Raw genomic sequence first — 20,134 nt, 5'->3', positions numbered from 1 at the left:
CTGCCCCCCAGCTTGGCTGGTGGATTGTGTGTGGACTGGTGCATTACTTGCATATTTGATTAAAAAGTTTTTTTTCTCCTTTTTATTCTAGTGCAAAGATTTGTATTCCTGTTTGCGGTTTCGGCAGTGGTTGGTATGCAGTTTGCAAAGTTGCAGGTGTTTGGTCACAAAAACTTTTTTGTTGTGTTTACTCCAAATGAGTATGATTGTCCTGTATGAATGAATTGTTTGTAAATGGTGTTATAATTGCAGCATATTTTGTTTATGTTTTTAGTGTGAAATTCCTTTGGGATTTGTGCATGATGTGTATTGTGTTGCCTGATGTTTCATTTCATTTTCTTTTCTTTTTCTTTTTAGTGGCATATTATTGGTCTTTGCTGTGTTTCTGCAGAGTAGGTGGTGGTGAGTCGACCTGTTTCTGGCAAGTGAGTGGTATCGTTTTGGAGTATATAGGTCTTTGTGATAAAGCCATATTTTGTTTAATACTTATTTTACAAAGTTCTTGTTGTTGTTTACTTGTTTGTGAAGTTACCTTTATTAGTTAGGATTATGGCTAGCCACAGGATTACTGCTCAGCAGGTGGTTGGTATGCTTATTGATTCTTCCTCTGACCAGGATTATGAGATTGACAGTGCATCTGAGGTAGAGGAGGAAATGAAAGATTCTGGCAATGAGTTTTCTGTCCACAAGGAATCATCTGATTATGAAGTTACTCTCAGTGCGGATGAAGCTACTCTTGGTGCGGATGAAGTCCCTGTTTTAGAGGAGAACAGTTATGTCAATGGTGCAGCAAGAGGCATCTGGATTGCAGCCTGGGCTGCAAGGCTTTCCATGAAAGTACTGGACTCTGGGATGATGCAAACATGGTGCAGCTGGTGTTGCCTGCCTTTTAGTGGTGATGCAGGGTGTAGGGTGAATTGTGAAAATGTTTTCCCTATACAGTTTTGTCAGTTGTTTATGGATGGTATATTATTGGCTGAGATTGTTGAGCCAAATAATTTGTATGCTGAACAGTATTTGCAGGACAACAGTGCCAGACGTAGGCCCCGCTCTAGAGCTACCGGGTGGACTTCTACAAATCTGGATGAGATGAAGACGTTTTTGGGCTTAACTTTTTTAATAGGCTTGATAAGGAAGCCATCCCTGTCTTCATATTGGGCTAATAGTCCCTTGATGAGAACTGCCATATTTCCTGCAATTATGAGTAATAATTGTTATTTACTTTCGCATTGAATGTTGCAGTTTGTTGATAATGCTTTGACACCCTGACTGTCTTTTTAAGATTTGGCATGTCCTTGATCACTTTGTAGATCGATTTTCAGAGATCTATACTCCAGGGAAAGAAATACCTGTTGAAATGTCTTTGTTCCTGTTCAAGGGCTGTTTGTTTTTTAGGCAGTACATTCCTAGCAGAATGGCATGTAATGGAATTAGGATGTATATGTTGTCTGAGAGTAGGGCAGGATATGTCTATAATTTCCAGCAGTACACTGGTAGGAATTCCACTATTGACCCCCCTGGTTGTCTGTCCACTTTAGGAATATCACAGAAGATTGTGTGGGATCTTGGTTGAGGACTTTTTACCAAAGGTCACCATTTGTACCTAGATAACTTCTACACTGCAGTGCAATTATTTAAAGAATTGTTCAAACTGGACACTCTTGCTGGTGGCACACTCCGCTCTAACGGTGAAGGTTACCGAAAAGAGCATGTTTGCAAAAAGCTTGAGTGGGGACAGTGCAGTACCTTACATAGTGATGAATTGCTAGCTATGGAAATTGTGGACGGAAGGGATGCCAACATACTGACCACCATCCATGATGAAAGTACTTCACCGGTGGCTGTTTAGGGTCAGGTTGCTGAAGTGTGCATTGTAGACTACAATAAGCACATGGGTGGTGTAAATAGAGTAAATCCAAGGTTGGAACCTTACACTGCTTTTCATAAGGCTTATATTTGGTATAAGAAGTTGGTCATCTATCTCTTCAACTTAGCAACTTTTATTGCTTTTGTTGTGTTCAATGAGTGTTCTCCAGCCTCAAGGATGACTTTTGTTCAGTTTCAGGAGTATGTAATAAGCAGCCTTGTTATAGTGGAGCAGGCAAGTGTTTCTAGAGTTGACGTGGTGGAGGATGTGGCTAGATTGCCACTTTCCCAATTGAATTCCTCCCACGTAGAGTCTGTTTGCGAAGAATTATGCGGAAGGAGACATGCATGGAGTGTGCTGATTGTCCTTCTAATCATGGGCTGTGTGTGTCCACATGTCTCAGATTCTATCACAATCAAAAGAGTTTTTGGGAGCAACCGAAAGTCTAATAGTGAACTGCCTGGTCTGTATTGTTTTATATTTGTAGTTCTGTTTCATGGTTGGTATTGGAATGATGTATTTAGTTACCACTGTTGTGTTTGTACTTATAGTTGTGTATCTATTTCCAATGGGTTTGTGTTTGCTTTATTGTTAAAAAAGAAATTTGATGAGAGTGTGCGTGGATTTGGTGTTTGGCATGGCGGTGTATATGGACTGGCGGGCATGGACCCGCTATTGGCTGGTGGTGTGCTTGGACTGGGGCGTGGCTGGCAGTGTGCACAGATTGGGGCTTGGCTAGTGGTGTGCATGGACTGGGGATTGGCTGGTGGTGGGCATGGACTGGGGCATGTCTGGTGGTGCACATGGACTGGCGTTTAACTGGAAGTGTGTGGACTGGTGTTTGGCTGGCGGTGTCCGTGGACTGGTGTTTGGCTGATGTTGTATGTGAACCGGCATTTGGCTGGTGGGTGTGAGTAGTGACTTGCTAATCATAATAACACACACTGGTAGCCAAGCACCACTGCACACACACGTCAACCACCAGCCGTTGTGATTGCTGTGTCAGTCATGTGGACGTATGAGAGTGATGGACCCTTGAATTGTGCTGTCTGTTGATGTGAATGTTATAATGTGCCGGGCCTGCGGCTGGCAGTGTGAATGGTCTTGTGTGTCACATGTGAAAGGTGTTCGAATGGCCTATAAAGAGGCTACTGCCTTGCCATGGCTTTACAGCTCACAAGCTGTAAGTCATTGGTTCAGGTTTGTAACCTTTTAATTATTAACAGTGCATTTCAATTTTGTTAAATCTCTTGTCAATAACATTTTACGCTCTGAACCTTCTCTCACCCTCGTGCCGAATCCAATTAGTATGTGTGTGTACTTAAGGAATAGTTAGTTTTGACGTAATATTTGTCTGTTCTGTCTTTCTCTGCCAAGGTGTACATTGTCTCTACATTATCTGTTGATGTGAGTGTTGTAATATTCTGGGCACGCTGCTGGTAGGCGTATGTGTCAGTATGAAAGGTGTGTGAATGGCCTGTAAATAGGTTGGTGCCTTGACATGGCTTTAAAGTTCACGAGCTGTGAGTCATTGGTTCAGGTTTTTAATCTTTTACTTATTAACTGTGAAATTCCTCTTTGTGAAATCATTTGAAATAAAATATACATTTTGAACCTTTCACTCACCCTTGTGCAAAATCCAAGCAGTATGTGTGAATACTTGAGAAACATATGGATAGGCACTAATGTTGTTCTTTGTCATTCTGTGCCAAGATGTAGTTTGTCTCTAGGGAAATGTACCAACTTTAGATATTTTTGTAAACTATAAAAAAAGGGGAGGACCCGGATTAGTGTGCCTCTAATGTATCCCAACAACTTATTTTACTTGCAATGCAATGCAAACCTCGAAATGTAATTGTACTCACACATTTTACTTGCATTACTGTGTCATAATCTTCTGGTATCAGAAAAACCACAATTCTCCTACCACCCAGTATTCCCCTAGGTCTCCTGATACAAATGGTACCTCACTTGTGTGGGTGGGCCAAGCACCCATGACAGATACGGGCCCAAAATGTATTGTGGAGACATCAAAATTGCCTATGACAAAACTGCCTAGTTTTGCAAGGGGGGGTCACCAGGTTTTTGGGCTCTGGATCGGAGGATATCTAAGGAAACCTGTCGCGGGTACTTATCTGACCCACTCAAGTGAGGTACCATTTTTATCGGGAGACCTGGGGGAACACTGGTTGGTAGGAAATTTGTGGCAGCCTGGTGATCCCACAACTTTCTTACAAAGGAACGTAAGACAAACGTGATTTGTTTTCAGCTACATTTGAGGTTTGCAGGGGATTTGGGGTAGGACAAAAGTTGGGGGGTTCGCAAAAGCTATACCTCCCTGGACTCCTCAGGGTGTCTAATTTTCAGAAATGTCTGGGTTTGGGAGGTTTTCCAAGATGGCCTCCGAGGCCGGGCCAAAAATAAAATGAAATGAATGAAATAAAATGAAATGAAAAGATAATTCTATAGCGCGATGGCTACCCTGGGGCGTCCCAGCGCTGCAGAGGTTAGGCTAAGGCAGAGTATGCTGGATCTTATATCGGTTTATTAAAAAGCCAGGTTTTGAGGAGCTTTCGGAATGTCAGCAATTTGGGCTCTGATCTGATTGTGAGGGGGAGCGTGTTCCAGATTTTGGGCAGGTTGTAGGAAAGTGAACGGCCTCCACACCTCGCTTTCTTAATTCGAGGCACTGTGGTGAGATAGGATGTCCCGGATCTGAGGTGTCTATTGGGGTGGTAAGCATTTACAAGGGGACGGGTAATACAGGGGCCTGTTCCCCAATAGGATCAATGGGCGATACACATGGCCTTGAATTCAATCCTTGATTTTACCGGGAGCCAGTGGAGGTCTTTCAGTCGGGCTTTGACTGAGACTCGTCGGGGGATCTCGAGAAGGGTCCTGGCCGCACAGTTTTGGATAATTTGGAGTTTGTTTAGTGTGGACTGTGGGGCCCCAAGGTATAGGGAATTTCCGCAGTCCAGGCGAGATAGGATAAGCCCTTGTACCATGATCCGTCTTGAGTGGAAAGGGAGGAGGGGAAGAATCTTACGTAGTAGCCTCAGGAGCCCGAAGCATATGGCAGATAGTTTGGTTGCCTGGTAATTAAAATTGAGTGCTCTGTCAAGCCATATGCCAAGGCTTTTGATTTGTTCTTTTGGTAGGGGGGGACAGCCTAGGCAGAGGGGCCAGATGGAGTCAATAGGCTTGTTGATGGTATTTCCCAGGAGCATAATCTCTGTTTTCTCGCCGTTTAGTTTTAGGCAGGAGGCCGTCATCCATGCGGCGACTGCTTCCAGACATTTGTGTAGGCTATGGTGCGAGTTGAATGGGGGATCCAGTGCTACCACTAGCTGCGTGTCATCCGCATAGGTGATAATTTTCCCTCCAAAGGGGCGGACGACCTCAGCCAGTGGACTTAAGTAAACGTTAAAAAGGGTGGGGCTCAGGGAGGAGCCCTGGGGCACCCCACAATTCAGGGGTTTGCTGGGGGAAGTGTATTCTTTCTCGAATATCTGGAACGAGCGGCCTGTGAGAAAGGATCTCAGCCAGGTGATTGCCGTTCCCGAGATGCCTATCCTGCTAAGACGGTGGAGAAGGATGTTGTGGTTTACAGTGTCGAAGGCGGCACTAAGGTCGAGGAGAACGATGGCCATTGACCCACCGTTGTCCAAGATCCTTCTTGCCTCCTCCGTCACTGCGACCAGGGCCGTTTCTGTTCCATGGAGGGGCCGAAAGCCCGTCTGTGAGGGGTCAAGTATGGCGTTTGATTCTAGAAAGTTTGTCACGACCAAGTTGACATGCTTTTCTAGCAGTTTGCTGAGCCAGGGTAGCAGGGAGATGGGTCTGTAGTTGGAGGGGTTGTTTTGATCCAGGCTCGTTTTTTTTAGAAGGGCCTTGACCATTGCTCGTTTCCATGGGGGCGGGACGATGCCAACGTGGAGCGAGGTGTTGAGCAGGTCCAGAATAGTGGGTGAGATCTGACTGGTGATCGGGATGAGAGCTCGCGGGGGGGCGGGTCAATGGGTGATCCTGATTTGACCTGCTGCATGATGCTCTCTAAATAACTGAGATCCAAGGGCGGGATATGAGTCAGTGTGGCGGGGGATAGTGACATGGGGTCTCGGTCTGGAGAGCAGCTGGTCGGAGGGGTGTGTTGCGAGAAAGAGGAATTAATGGTTTCTATTTTACGATAGAAGAATTCCGCTAGCTCATCGCAACGAGCCTGAGTGTTACGGTGCTCCTTTGGTGTCTCTGGCAGTTGAAGGAGGGATTTTGCTATCCGATAAATCTTCTTAGGCCTTGAGGCTGCCTTATCAATTTTTTCCTCGAAATACTTTGCCTGCGCTAGTTTAATACTAGTTTTATAGCTTTTTATTGCTGCTCTGTAGGCTGTTTTACCAGTAGTTGAATAATCGAGGCGCCATTTCCTCTCAATTCTTTTACAGTTCCGTTTGGCGTCACGGAGGTCAGTGGTGTACCAAGGGACGGTTGCGTTCCCCCGCTTGGGTTTGGTGCATTTAAGTGGGAGCACCAGATCGAGAGATTTGGTGATCCAGATGTTATAATTCTCGTTGCCCTCTATAGGGTTGGAGGTTTTGGTAGGTTTGGTTGATTCAAGGTTCTCCAGCCATAGCGGCTTGGGAAGTTTGGACCAATTACGGGATTCTTGGACTGTCGTGGGTTTTGGTAAATGGTGGTTGGGCGGGGTCCATGTGAGAGGGATGAGGAAGTGGTCTGTCCAGGGGAGAGGAGAGGGGTATCCAACTTGTAGGTTAGGGCAATTGCTGAATATAGGGTCCAGGAGATGGCCTTTTTGATGGGTAGGCCCAGGGACCAGTTGCTCTAGTTCGAGGGCAACTAGACTGGAGGATAGTTCTCTGGCGTTCGGGTCATTGGGGTCATCAAGGTGGGTGTTCAGATCTCCCAGGAGAGTGAAGTTAGCAGGGCTAAAAGCAAGGTTTGCAACAGTTGGTGCGAGGTTAGGAAGGAATTGTCCTAGTGTCCCGGGTGGGCGGTATATAAGCATACCTGAGAACGTGTTAGTGGGACTACATGTTATAGTGAAGGGTAGGCATTCACTATCTGGGACAAGGGCAGGGATGCTAGTGATTTCATAGCATGTCTTGTGGATTAGTGCTAGTCCACCACCTATTCCTGTTTTGCGGTCATGGCGTAATATTCGGTATCCTTGAGGGAGGGTTTGCACCAGGTCAGGTTCTGATTGTTCGTGCAGCCAAGTCTCTGTAAGGAAGAGGATGTCCGGGTTTGCATCCTCTATCAATAAAGAGATTTCCAGGGCGTGTTTGGGAAGGGACCTACAATTGAGCAGGAGCATAGAGTATTGTGTGGGTTCTATTTTTGAGTGAGGTGAAAAATAAAATCCGCACTGACTGCAGGTGGCGTGTTGTATGGATAGATCCCAGGAGTGGTGACATGGTGGGGCAGCATCCTTACTTACTTGGTGGAGGAAGCATGGACTATATTTCCTGACACGGGTAGGCGACCGGACAGGGAGGGTGGCCCCTTGCCCCGGCCGGCCGCCGACGGGCGCAGACGGGCTTGCCTTTGGCGCGGCGCCGGCGTGCCCGCTGCGCGCCTCCGCTGCGCGTAGTGAAGATCATCCGGTTAAATGGGGTGTTGCCGGTGAGGTCCGCCCCCTCCTCCCCTCTAGCCCGGTAGTGCTCGGAGCTCCGCTCCTCCCTCCACAACAATCGGGAGAAATCCCGTGGTGGACCGGGGAGGCGCGGGGAGCCGGGTGTTCAAGGGTGCAGGCGGGAATGCGGCTAAGTTGGTGCAGGTAATTTAAGATTTTTAAAGAGTTGCTCATATTTCAGGTTAAAATCGCTAAAATACAGTTAGTTAAAAATCACAGTATCACAGTGTTTAAAAAGGTGGACGGGTACCGGTAAGAGCAGTCGCTGCTCTGTCTTTCCGTGCCTCCGCTGAGCAATGCGGAGTGGCAGCCTTTGTAGGGTGCTGCCGGTGAGGTCCGCCCCCTCCTCCCCTTTAGCCCGGAAGTGCTCGGAGCTCCGCTCCTCCCTCCACAACAATCGGGAGAAATCCCGTGGTGGACCGGGGAGGCGCGGGGAGCCGGGTGTTCAAGGGTGCAGGCGGGAATGCGGCTAAGTTGGTGCAGGTAATTTAAGATTTTTAAAGAGTTGCTCGTATTTGAGGTTAAAATCGCTAAAATACAGTTAGTTAAAAATCACAGTATCACAGTGTTTAAAAAGGTGGACGGGTACCGGTAAGAGCAGTCGCTGCTCTGTCTTTCCGTGCCTCCGCTGAGCAATGCGGAGTGGCAGCCTTTGTAGGGTGCTGCCGGTGAGGTCCGCCCCCTCCTCCCCTCTAGCCCGGAAGTGCTCGGAGCTCCGCTCCTCCCTCCACAACAATCGGGAGAAATCCCGTGGTGGACCGGGGAGGCGCGGGGAGCCGGGTGTTCAAGGGTGCAGGCGGGAATGCGGCTAAGTGGGTGCAGGTAATTTAAGATTTTTAAAGAGTTGCTCGTATTTCAGGTTAAAATCGCTAAAATACAGTTAGTTAAAAATCACAGTATCACAGTGTTTAAAAAGGTGGACGGGTACCGGTAAGAGCAGTCGCTGCTCTGTCTTTCCGTGCCTCCGCTGAGCAATGCGGAGTGGCAGCCTTTGTAGGGTGCTGCCGGTGAGGTCCGCCCCCTCCTCCCCTCTAGCCCGGAAGTGCTCGGAGCTCCGCTCCTCCCTCCACAACAATCGGGAGAAATCCCGTGGTGGACCGGGGAGGCGCGGGGAGCCGGGTGTTCAAGGGTGCAGGCGGGAATGCGGCTAAGTTGGTGCAGGTGATTTAAGATTTTTAAAGAGTTGCTCGTATTTCAGGTTAAAATCGCTAAAATACAGTTAGTTAAAAATCACAGTATCACAGTGTTTAAAAAGGTGGACGGGTACCGGTAAGAGCAGTCGCTGCTTTGTCTTTCCGTGCCCCCCCCTCGCAAAACCAGATCGTTTTGTGATAGGAAATTCTGATGTCTCCACAATATATTTTGGCCTCTTCCCTGCCACGTGCACTTTGCTCACCCACATAAGTGAGGTACCATTTTTATTGGGAGACCTAGGGGAATGCTGGGTGGGTGAAATTTGTGGATCCACGCAGGTTCCAGAACTTTGCATCATAGAAATGTGTGTGTTTTTTTAACAAAGTTTGAGGTTTGCAAGGGATCTGGCTAACAGAACCTGGTGAGAGACACACAAGTCACATCAACCTAGATTCCCCTTGGTATCTAGTTTTTAAAAAATGTATATGTTTACTAGGTTTCCCTAGGTGCCGGCTAAGCTAGGGTTCAAAATCCACAGCTAGGCACATTGCAAAAAAAAGGTCACTGAAAAAATGTGGTGTCCACATTGCGTTTTGGGCCGTTTCCTGTTACAGGCACTAGGTCTACCCACACAAGTTAGGTACCATTTTTATTGGGAGACTTTGAGGAATGATGGATGTGTGGTAGTGTGTGGCTTCCCACAGATTCCAGAACTTTACCATCACAGTATTTGTGAGGAAAATGTGTTTTTATTTTACAAAGTTTGAGGTTTAAAAGGCATTCTGTTTAGGATAACCTGGTGAGAGAGACACACGTCACACCATCCTGGATTCCCCAGGGTGTTTAGTTTTCACAAATGTATATGTTTACTAGGTTTCCATAGGTGCCGGCTGAGCTAGAGTTCAAAATCCACAGCTAGGCACATTGAAAAAAAGGGCAGTTTTCAGTGGAAGAGTTTGATGTGTGCCCGTTGCATTTTGGGCCGATTCCTGACCTGGCCGTTAGGCCTACCCACATAAGTGAGGTGCCCTTTTTATTGAGAGACTTTGCGGAATGCTGGGTGGGTGAAAGTTTGTGGCCCCCTGCAGATTCCAGAACTTTCCCTCAAAGATATGTAAGGAAAATGTGTTTTTTTTACAAAGTTTGAGGTTGGTTTGCAAGAGATTCTGGGTAAAAGATCCTGGTGAGAGTCACACAAGTCATCTCCATCCTGGATTTCCCTGGGTGTCTACTTTTTAAAAATGTATAAGTTTGCTAGGCTTTCCAAGGTGCCGACTGAGCTAGGGTTCAAAATCCACAGCAAGGCACCTTACAAACAAAAAGGGTCAGTTTTCACTGGAAAATGTGATGTGTCCACGTTGCGTTTTTATCTGGAGATTCCAAAACTTTCTATCACAGAAATGTGAGGAAAATTTATTTTTTGACAGTTGAGGTTTGCAAGGTATTCTGGGTAACAGAACCTGGTGAGGGCCACACAAGTTACCCCATCCTGGATTTCCCTGGGTGTCTAGTGTTTCAAAAATGTATAGGTTTGGTAGATTTCCTCAGGTGTCGGTAGAGCTAGGGTCCAAAATCCACAGCTAGGCACATTGTGAAAAAAGGGTCATTGTTCACTGGAAAAATGTAGTGTGTCCACGTTGTGGTTTGGCCCATTTCCTATTGTGGCCACTAGGCCTACCCATAAAAGTGAGGTACCCTTTTTATAGAGAGACGTTGGGGAATGCTGGCTGGCTGAAAGGTTGTGGCTCCCTGCAGATTCCAGAACTTTCCATCACAGAAATGTAAGGATTTTTTTTTTTTTTTTTTTTACAAAGTTTGAGGTTTGGAAAAGATTCTGGGTAACAGAACCTGGTGAGAGGCACACACGTTACCCCCATCCTGGATTTTCCTGGGTGCCCGCTGAGCTAGTGTTCAAATCCACTGCTAGGCACATTGCAAAAAAAGGGTCAGTTTTCACTGGAAAAATGTGATGAGTCCAAGTTGCATTTTGGGCCGTTTCCTGCCATGGGCATTAGGCCTATCCACACAAATGAGGTACTGTTTTATCTGGAGACTCTGGGAAATCCTGGGTGGGAGGAAGTTTGTGGATCCACACAGATTCCATTACTTTCCATCAGAGACATATGAAGGAAATGTGTGTTTTGAATAACTTTGAGATTTGCAAGCTATTCTGGGTAACAGAACCTGGTGAGAGCCACACAAGTCACAAGATCCTGGGTTTCCCCGGGTGTCTAGTTTTCAAAAATATATAGGTTTGGTAGATTTCCACAGGTGCCGGCAGAGCTAGGGTCCATAATCCACAGCTGGACACATCGTGAAAAAAGGGTCAGTTACCTGTTGTGGGCACTAGGCCTACCCACACAAGTGAGGTACCATTTTGATTGGGAGACATTGGGGAGCACAGAATAGTAGAACAGTTGTTATTATCAATTGACTTCCTTTGCATTTCTGCCTTCCAAATGTAAGACAAGTTGTCAAGAAAAAGAAGTCATTCTGAAAAATAAACTCTAATTCACATGCTTGTATGGGTAATCACCATTTTGTAGATATGGAAATACCCACTGGTTCTAGACTCTATATTTTGTTCCTATTTCAGAAATATATAGGTTTTCTAGATACCTATTTTTCACTCTTTATATTTTACCAAATGAGTTGCTATATTGCCGGTACACAATGAAAAACCATTGCAAGATGCAGCTCAGTTATTGGCTCTGGGTTGCTCGGGTTCTTGGTGAACCTACAAGTCCTATAAATGCCCATAAACAAAAGGGTCCAGTGGATGTAACCGTATATTGCTTTCAAATGTTTGTCATAGTTAGAAGAATTTACAGGTGAAAACGTTGGCACAAATGGCTGTTTTTTCAACTCAACTCTGTTAGTTTTTATTAAAAAAAACCTTGAAGGATCTACACAAATGACCCCTTGCTGAATTCAGAAATGTGTCTACTTTTAGAAATGTGTAGCTTTCCAGGATCCGTTATTGCTTTCACACCCTTTTTGACCACTAACTGGAAGGAGGTTAAAAGCCAAATAAAATTGCAAAAATAGGCTATGTCCAGTAAAGTGCCAAAGCTCTGTAGAAAATGTTGGTTTTCTGACAAAAGTCTGCCTGTCCCTGACATTTGAGAAGATGGTGATTTCAGCATCACAAACTCTTTGTTGCTGCTATTTGCAGGGAAAAAAACCAGACACTTTCTTCTGCAGAACTTTTCTCCGATTTTAAAAAATAAACAAAAAAATTGCTGTATTTTGACTAATTTCTGGGGTCCCCTCCAGGGGGAATCCACAAACCTTGGATACCTTTAGAATGTGTAGGTTTTTGGAAAAAAGGACATAAATTTGATGTGGATACCTTATGTGGACAAAAAGTACAGGGGCCTAAGCGCGAACTACCCCAAATAGCATGGGGGAGGGGACGGGGTAAGGGAAAGGCCTAGCGGAGAAGGGGTTATTGTGAAGCGTCTGCAACCCAATATAAACAAGTTAAATAAATAAAAAGAAATATAAACAGGCTCGCTGTTATCTTTCATTAACAGTAATTCGGTGATGCTGTTTGTTGGCAACATGTCATATAAAGTAATTGTGATAAACAGCACAGAACTAGACCATCTCTAGAGCACGGACAAAACAAGCTAAACCGTCCCCATACCTCTGATAAGGAATCCAGTGTATGGAAGTACTGCAAAATCCACAGGGCAAAGATCCCTTCCACGAATGGGAAAAGAATCTCGATAATCTGAAAGTCAGAAGAAAATATTTATAATTAGTAAGACTAAAATGAGGGTAACAAATACCACTTTCATTGCAACTCATATAAAAATGACAATAATGATAATAATTGAATAACATCATCAACAGCAAGACCAAAACCAAAAACAATAGTGAGGAAATGAATGGTAATAATTACCAAGGTATTCCCAGTAATGTCAATAACATACAAATATTGCTCCACTCAGTGGCACTCATTCTACCAGCCTGACCCAGATGCTAACCAGTAACCCAGAGGTTGTACAACCTGGTTTATGTGGCAATACCCAAATCAGTCCTGCGTCTCAGTACTTTGTTGTCGCTCATGGCATCACATCTGTGCTACACTTAGCTCTTCTCTCATGGTGCACTGTTGTGCACCTCCTTCTGGTGCACAGTAAGCCTTGCACTGAACTCTGGTTCCTGCTGGTTGAGAAGCATTCTCCAGGGATGGAGTGATCCTGGCATCAGATGCAGCAGTTCATAAGAGAATAGTCGGGAGGGAGATGGTAATAGTGCTGCCACTAGGGAGAGTATTCAATGCTGTCCACCATTTAAAGCTGCGAAGACACCAAGGACCCCTCATGAGTTCTCCTAGTGAGTCTCAGCCCAGGAGTTGAGGCTAAGACCTTTTTGGGACAGTTCAGGCCGAGGGTCAGAAATTGAGCCCTTTTTTCCATTCACCAGCTCCAACCTTAACCCATCCACAAACATATTAACACACTCACAGCAAATGCACTTGATTCATACTACAACCAAACCCTAACCACTTTTAATTGTGTAAAAAATCACTACTAAGTCCACAACGCACATATATACACCCTTCTTCCCCACCTGCAACACAATGGTACATTCACTCTCACACAAAACACCACTGTGGCCTATACCACTAACAAATCCACACATCACCAACACAACACCAAGCCACATTATAGATCACCGTATTCCATCCACACACTCCCTGTTCATACAAAGCACCAGCTGTACCCTCTACTTGCTCCTAACAGACCAATTTCTGTCACTACCAAACCCATACTCATTTTATCCACCAACACCATACTTTTATTTTTACCAAAAAAAATAACAAATCAATTCTTGGACTCCACTCCAGCACACATTACTTCTTCCAGCTATCAAATCTAACACACTCATGTCATACACACTTTTCCCAAACATATGACCACCCCTTTACCATTCTACTTCCACTCACCAACAATACTTTACATATAAATTCTTCTTACAAATCCCTACATCATCCTCTTCTCTCACTACTCCGCAAAAACAATACATAGCATGCACAACAGAATAGTACACACACACACTATTGCATAACACTTTCCACCACAAACTAGTAACACACAACAACTCCAACCCCCCTGACTATACAAATAATACAGATCGTAAACCATCTTTACTGCCAACCTTTCCCTCTACCCTCACACCTAACACAAATACACCAACACAACAATTCTCATTCAAATGCCTCTGATCCATTGTACAATTCAGAGCCTCACAACATTATCCACATGAAGCACCGCCCCCCCTAACTCGTACACCTTCTACCCTATACAACATGCCACTCTCTTCGCATCGAGAAGTCTATTGCACAAGGCTAGTCTACAAAAACAAAAAAGCTCACCAACTCACTCTCAAACACCACCTCCATCACCTGTACACAGAGACCCATCAAAAGGCCTTTTAAGCTTGCTGGATGAAGAATACGATATAGAAAAGCAACACAATTGTTATGCTCATACAGCTACTACCAGCACCAATGACACACATGCTACAATGCAAACCACCTGGCTCAAACCAAAGAGCAATCAAGACAAACTTCTCGTACAGAAGCTTAACAGATGATACATGTCAGCAATCAAAAAGGCTAAACAAAGATACTATTCAGGCAGATTTCAAAATGCTAAATATGCAAATAAAGAATTTTACAAAATTCTCAAAGAATGTCATAAACCTAAATGCATAGAAAGAACTCATCCCATTACTTAGGAATTCATGGACAAATTAACAAATCATTATACAACCAAAGCAGGCATGTTAGACTCCAATTTAAAACAAAGGAAAACCATCAGCACCAACCCATTTCCCAAAATACTTTTGTAGGGTAGGCTAACCCAGCCTCTAAATTACTTCAAACACATATCAAAAACTAAAAAAACAGATCTAGTTAAAGCAAACAGGCCTGCCGGAAGCCCGTTTGACCCATCTCTACCACAAATATTCAAGAACATTCTTCTAACTACCTCTGCTGTCTCACCAGTAAGAAGAATCATTAATATTTCTTTAATTACAGGAATCTTTCCAGAAGACCTAGAATAGGCATACATACCCACATTATTAAAGAAAAGTAACCTAAACCCGTTTGACCCTGACAACCACCGACTGATTACAAGTGGACATTTGCTAGGCAAACTGATAGAAAGAGCAGCATTCACCCAGATGTCACAATTCATTGAAGGTAACTCCATCGCATCCGACTTGCAAACAGGATTGCGTCCAGGAAGCGGTACGGAATCTGCCCTCATCCTCATCTTGGATGACCTTAAAAACACAGTAGACTACAAAAGGGTTGCTGTACCACTTTTCTCGGGCCTCTCAGCTGCCTTCGTCGCAGCTGATCACGAGACTCTATTCCGGAGACTCTATGAAGCCAGCATAGAGGGGACTGCCTTTGACTGGATCACATCCTACCTTCAAAATAGATCAAATGGCATCCATTCTCCACCTTTCTCATCCAAACCATAACACGCAAAGCAGTGGTCCCTCAAGGCTCTATCATCACACCCATGCTTTTCAAAATCTACATAAAGTAATTACTGGCAATCATCAATGAATTTCAGCTCACATGCTATAACTATGCAGATGACACAAATGCTCCCTAAATTTGAAAGCCCCAAAGACATTGAAAACTCACAAATCTTCAGTTGCCCCATAGCCATTGATTAGCGGGTGACATGGAGCCATCTCAAAATGAATGATTCCAAAATGGAAATTCTCAGATGGCAATTGGAAAAATAAAGACCCACTTTGCCCCTGACTTGACGATCTGGGACTACCTCCTAAAATATCTAAGAAAGTAAGAAGCCTTGGAAGTACTATGGACCCTAAGTTATTGATGAATACCCAAGTGGACAAATTACCACAATTAAGCTTCATTACTATGAAAACTCTACGATACATCTTCCCTCAATTGTGATTTCCACACAAGGTCCAAGCCACTATCTCTTTTGTACTGTCTAAACTTGATTACAACTATGGTCTCAACCACAGATCATCTTTATCAACTATGAATTGACTGTAACAGATTCAGAACTCTGCTGTCAGACTAGTCCTACATGTAAAGCCACAAGCTCACATATCCCCAGCTTTGAAGGCCCTACATTGGTTACCGATTGCCAGAAGATCCACCTTCAAGTTGCTTTGTATTACCCACAAAGCAATAAATGGAACAGAACACTTGTCATCAGGAATAAATTCACCAAATATATTCAACAAAGGAACCTCCGATCTAGATTGGCACCTTGCCTCAAAATCCCACCATACAAGATAAATACCATAGGTGGCACATCTTTCTCTGTTCTAGCAGCCAAACTAAGGAATTCATTACCCCAAACATAAGGTCCAATGATAACTATCTTATCTTCAGAAGACTACTCAAGAGTTGGCTCTGTAACACATAACCACCATACTCAAACACAAATGTGCAGCATATCCTTGGGTACATAAAGATTTAATTGGATTATATGTATGTATCTAGATATGTGTACTAGATATAAATATTTATAAGATGTACTTATGTATCTATATATTTATTACTTTCCTCCTACTGTTAAAAAAGAAAACTTTGACTCTCTCCAATGCACTACCCTATATTTCACCTTATACCTCTCTCAATATATCCTCTATCTCCACACTCTGACTCATGTCAAACCTCATTCTGTTACTATGATTTCCAAAATAACCCTTTCTAGACTCTTCTCTCCTCTATTCCTCCTTGGATCACCACAAACCTCATTTTAACACTATGATCTTCCAAACAACCTTCTAAATTCTTCCCTCACCTATCCCTCCTGTGACTCATCCCAAAACTCACTTTACTACTATCATCTCCCTAATACACTTCTAGAGATTCACCCTCCTCCATCTCTTCTTATACTCCTCCCACACCTCATCTTACTACTATATCCCAATAAACACTTTCCAGACTCTTCCCTCTTCTATCCCCCATTATCCTTTTCAATTCAGCTAACAGACTCACATGTCCACCGCTCAAATTAACTAAATTTGCATTATACTAATCCACCACGTTTTGGGTTCTGGAATAGCTTGCAACTCATGACCAGAGCTTTAACGCCTCGCCAGGGGTAGTAAGCGCTACCTAAATACAATTACAATACAATACAATACCCACAGGCGTGACACATATAAATAAGTGTTCCGCCATCAGTCCTCTTTCTAGGTAGACACACAAGCCCAGAGCCTCAGTCAGCTATAGTTCCCACCCAACCCAGAAGCACATAGAATGTACCGTCAGATCACTTGTTGATCCAGAGGTGGGTTCCTCATTATTTGCGAGTAGTCTAATAAGCAAAACACGGATGCTCCATCATTCTACAAAAAAACGCCCTTGACAAGGACAAGTGCAATGCCTTAGAAATAGCAGGTATTTTAGATGTGCAGTAGGGTCAAAATGGGCAGAAAAGGAGTTTGCTGCCTGTGCTCTTTTTTTGGGATATTGATATTCATATCATGATTCATAAATTATCATTGTTCTCCAGAGTATTACAAGGATAGTTTTTTAAACGTTCAGCAGCCGAAACATGTTTCACCCTTTGTGTCACACCACTTTTCTCGATTTTACAAGGGATTATACCCAGGACTTGCTGCCTCATGACTACAAAATAAACCTGTTTTTCTTGATTCACTTGATGCAAAACATTTTGTCAAATACTGCACTGCATGATAAACTCTGCCTGCTCAGATTGTAAAAGCCTTGAGAAAGCTCTGTTCCCACTGACAGTTAAAGGGCAAAACACATGTCGGCTGATGAACATTTAAAAAAACTATCCTTGTAACTCTCTGGAGAACAATGATAATTAATAAATTATTATATGAATATGGAGATTAAAAGCAGAAAATTAATATTAATTTGATTTTTGTAATTTCTTGGCCAAAATACCTTTAACACTAACTGAGGAGGAGCACACACTCACCTGTCTCCCAATCAGGACAGTCTATACCTGCCTTTGGATAATCAAATCCCTGAGGAAAGTGTTTACTTTCATTCCTCTACCTGCATGAAAACAGGTAGCCCTGACACTTGTCATGTCCAGGTTGGATTACTGTAATGCTCTCTACCTGGACCTTAATACGACTGTTCTTGCTAAAGTGCAGCTTGTTCAGAATGCTGCAGCCAGATTAATGCTTGATATCCCAAAATTCCCATCAGTTTCTGAGGGCATTCAGAAACTTCACTGACTACCTGTGAACACATGAATTACCATTAAGGCTCTTTGTATAGTTCACAAAGCCCTGGAAAATATAGGTCCAGGACAACTCAGGAATTTGTTTCAAAGTTACATTCCTTCTAGACCGCTATGCAAAAATCTTCTAGTAGTTCCTATGTACAGAAAATCGAGATGGGGAGGTAGAGCCTTTTCAATGGCCACATCCAAGCTGTGGATATTGCTTCCTCATTCGATCTCCAGTCTTCAATCTCATGCCTCATTCGCAAGGCCTTGAAGACCTGGCTTTTTACCCTTTAATAGTCAGTCAGCAAGCTCTTCCTTGTGTTCTCCTCCCTTCCTAAGACTAACTGCTATTAGTACCTTGACGCCATTTGGCATTTGTTGTGCTTAAAAAGTCTTATAAATACATAAATAGATACATTAAATAAAATACTGCCCCTTCTAGTGCTTGTGGAGTCCATGAAGGGAAATCTGTCACTTTGAGGACAAACAACACTACCACCAAGCCTTGGGTTAACTACAAAGTGGCAGTCAGTGTAAAGAGATGGACCCCAGAGCACACTTTGAGTTGAGATTAATCTTCTTTCCACATCCACATCTAGGCAGTAGAGACCTTGATAGGGGAATCCTCAAATTGGGCATTTCCTTCATCCTAGAATCTTTATCTGTCCCTGTTAATGTTCCAGGTCATTTGCAACAGGATTGGTACTCTGGTTCAGTACTTGTTTATGAATAGTTGAACTGAAGTGCTTCCCAGGTTCTTGCAAAGGGAGCTTGAAGGATGGATGTTCTGACGTGTCCAAGGGTCTGAAAGGACTGCTGTTTGCATTTCCCCAATTTCAACCATTGTTGGCTTGCTTGCAGAGGGTTGTTGTGGTGGTTCTCTATAGGTCTTGAAACAGCTGATTTACTGCTCCTTGGCAGATGGCAGTGGCCCCAGGTGGATCTTGCGTGTGGGTCTGTTCTATCTCAGGTCTTTTCCTTTCTCAACCTTGTTGTTCCAGAGAATTAATCTGTTGGCTGTTGAACTCCTAGGTCTAGAATAGCTAGGCTTTTCTTCAGAGGTTACCTGTGTGGTTTAGGCTTGTTTTAGGTCTTCCACTCAGATGTACAATCATCAATAGCTTTTCTTCTAGAAATGGTACACCAAATGGGGATGCGTTCCACTGGAATTTGATTTGGTTATGGTGCATAATGTTTTGCAGGATAGCTCTGCATGCGATTTTCTGCTTACCACAATGAGGGTCCAGTGAACATCCATCAAGGCCTATGAAAAGCTATAGAGGGGAGGAGGTTGTACAGAGATTTGTCTCCTGGTTTGACCGCTGTACAGTTCAGGGGTCTCCACTCTGGGACTTAAATTTTGGTCTTATCAATACTCCAGTATGCTTAATTTGAACCTTTGGAAGAGGTAATTCTGATGTTCTTCCTTCTTAAGAATGTTTTCCTGGTGGCAGTCGGCGCAACCAAGAGACTTCCTGAGTTGAGTTTTCTAGTGGATGAGGCTGCTTATATCTATCTTTTTATGGATTTTATAATTGTTTGGTTGGGTCCTAGTTTTGTTCGTAAGGTGCCTACTATGCTTGATCAAGACTATGGGATTGTGCTACTGGTATGTTACCTTAACCTTCATTCCCCCTGGGAGGCTATCTTTCATTCCTTTGATGTGTACAGGGCAGTATCGATTTATTCTAATCCTATGGCTCCTTTTTACTGCTGTGACAGTCTATTTCTGACTTTTGGAGCCACCGATCAGGGGCTGTAGCTTTCTTTTGGAACTCTGATTTACTCAATGTGTCCTTCATCAATGCCCTTTCAGATAGGGCTATGCGTGATTTGGGCCATGCCCAGCTTCTTGAGCAGAGGTTTCATTCGTCTACCTTCAAGACATTTGCAAGGTAGCTACTTGGTCATCACCCACTAACTTTGTGTCCCATTATCAGCTGGGTATATGTTATAATCACCTTGCTTTATTTGGTGCTGCCATCTTGTTCTTTGATTCACTTGTGGTTGCTGTTTGAACTGCCATTATTAAGATGAACTTGGATGCTATATTCTGTTTGGTGCATATGCCGTTTTTGTGCTGTGGTATGAAACATGCTTGCTTGCTTGGTGATGTCCTCAAGCGTAAGGATGGGGATAAGGAAGGGCTTGAGGAGGTAATGTAGTAAGTTCCATCTTCAGCCCACTGTAGTTCTCCATTATTTTAACCAAACTGCTTTTTTTAGGCCACATATGATTTGCACGACA

The 20,134-nt window shown here is 43.8% G+C and overlaps 1 protein-coding gene across 1 annotated transcript in view; it reads right to left on the bottom strand.

Moving 5' to 3' along the window:
- LOC144769666 (uncharacterized) overlaps positions 1-20,134 on the bottom strand; it is a 343,935-nt gene that overhangs the window by 7,389 nt on the left and 316,412 nt on the right. Inside the window, exon 21 of the mRNA XM_078653841.1 lies at positions 12,304-12,390. Within this exon, the coding sequence (XP_078509967.1) occupies positions 12,304-12,390 (87 nt within the window). The remainder of the gene's footprint in view (positions 1-12,303; positions 12,391-20,134) is intronic.

This window comes from Lissotriton helveticus, chromosome 7, assembly GCF_964261635.1.
Source record: "Lissotriton helveticus chromosome 7, aLisHel1.1, whole genome shotgun sequence".
Lineage (NCBI taxonomy): Eukaryota > Metazoa > Chordata > Amphibia > Caudata > Salamandridae > Lissotriton > Lissotriton helveticus.
This window is presented reverse-complemented; position numbering and strand designations above follow the sequence as displayed.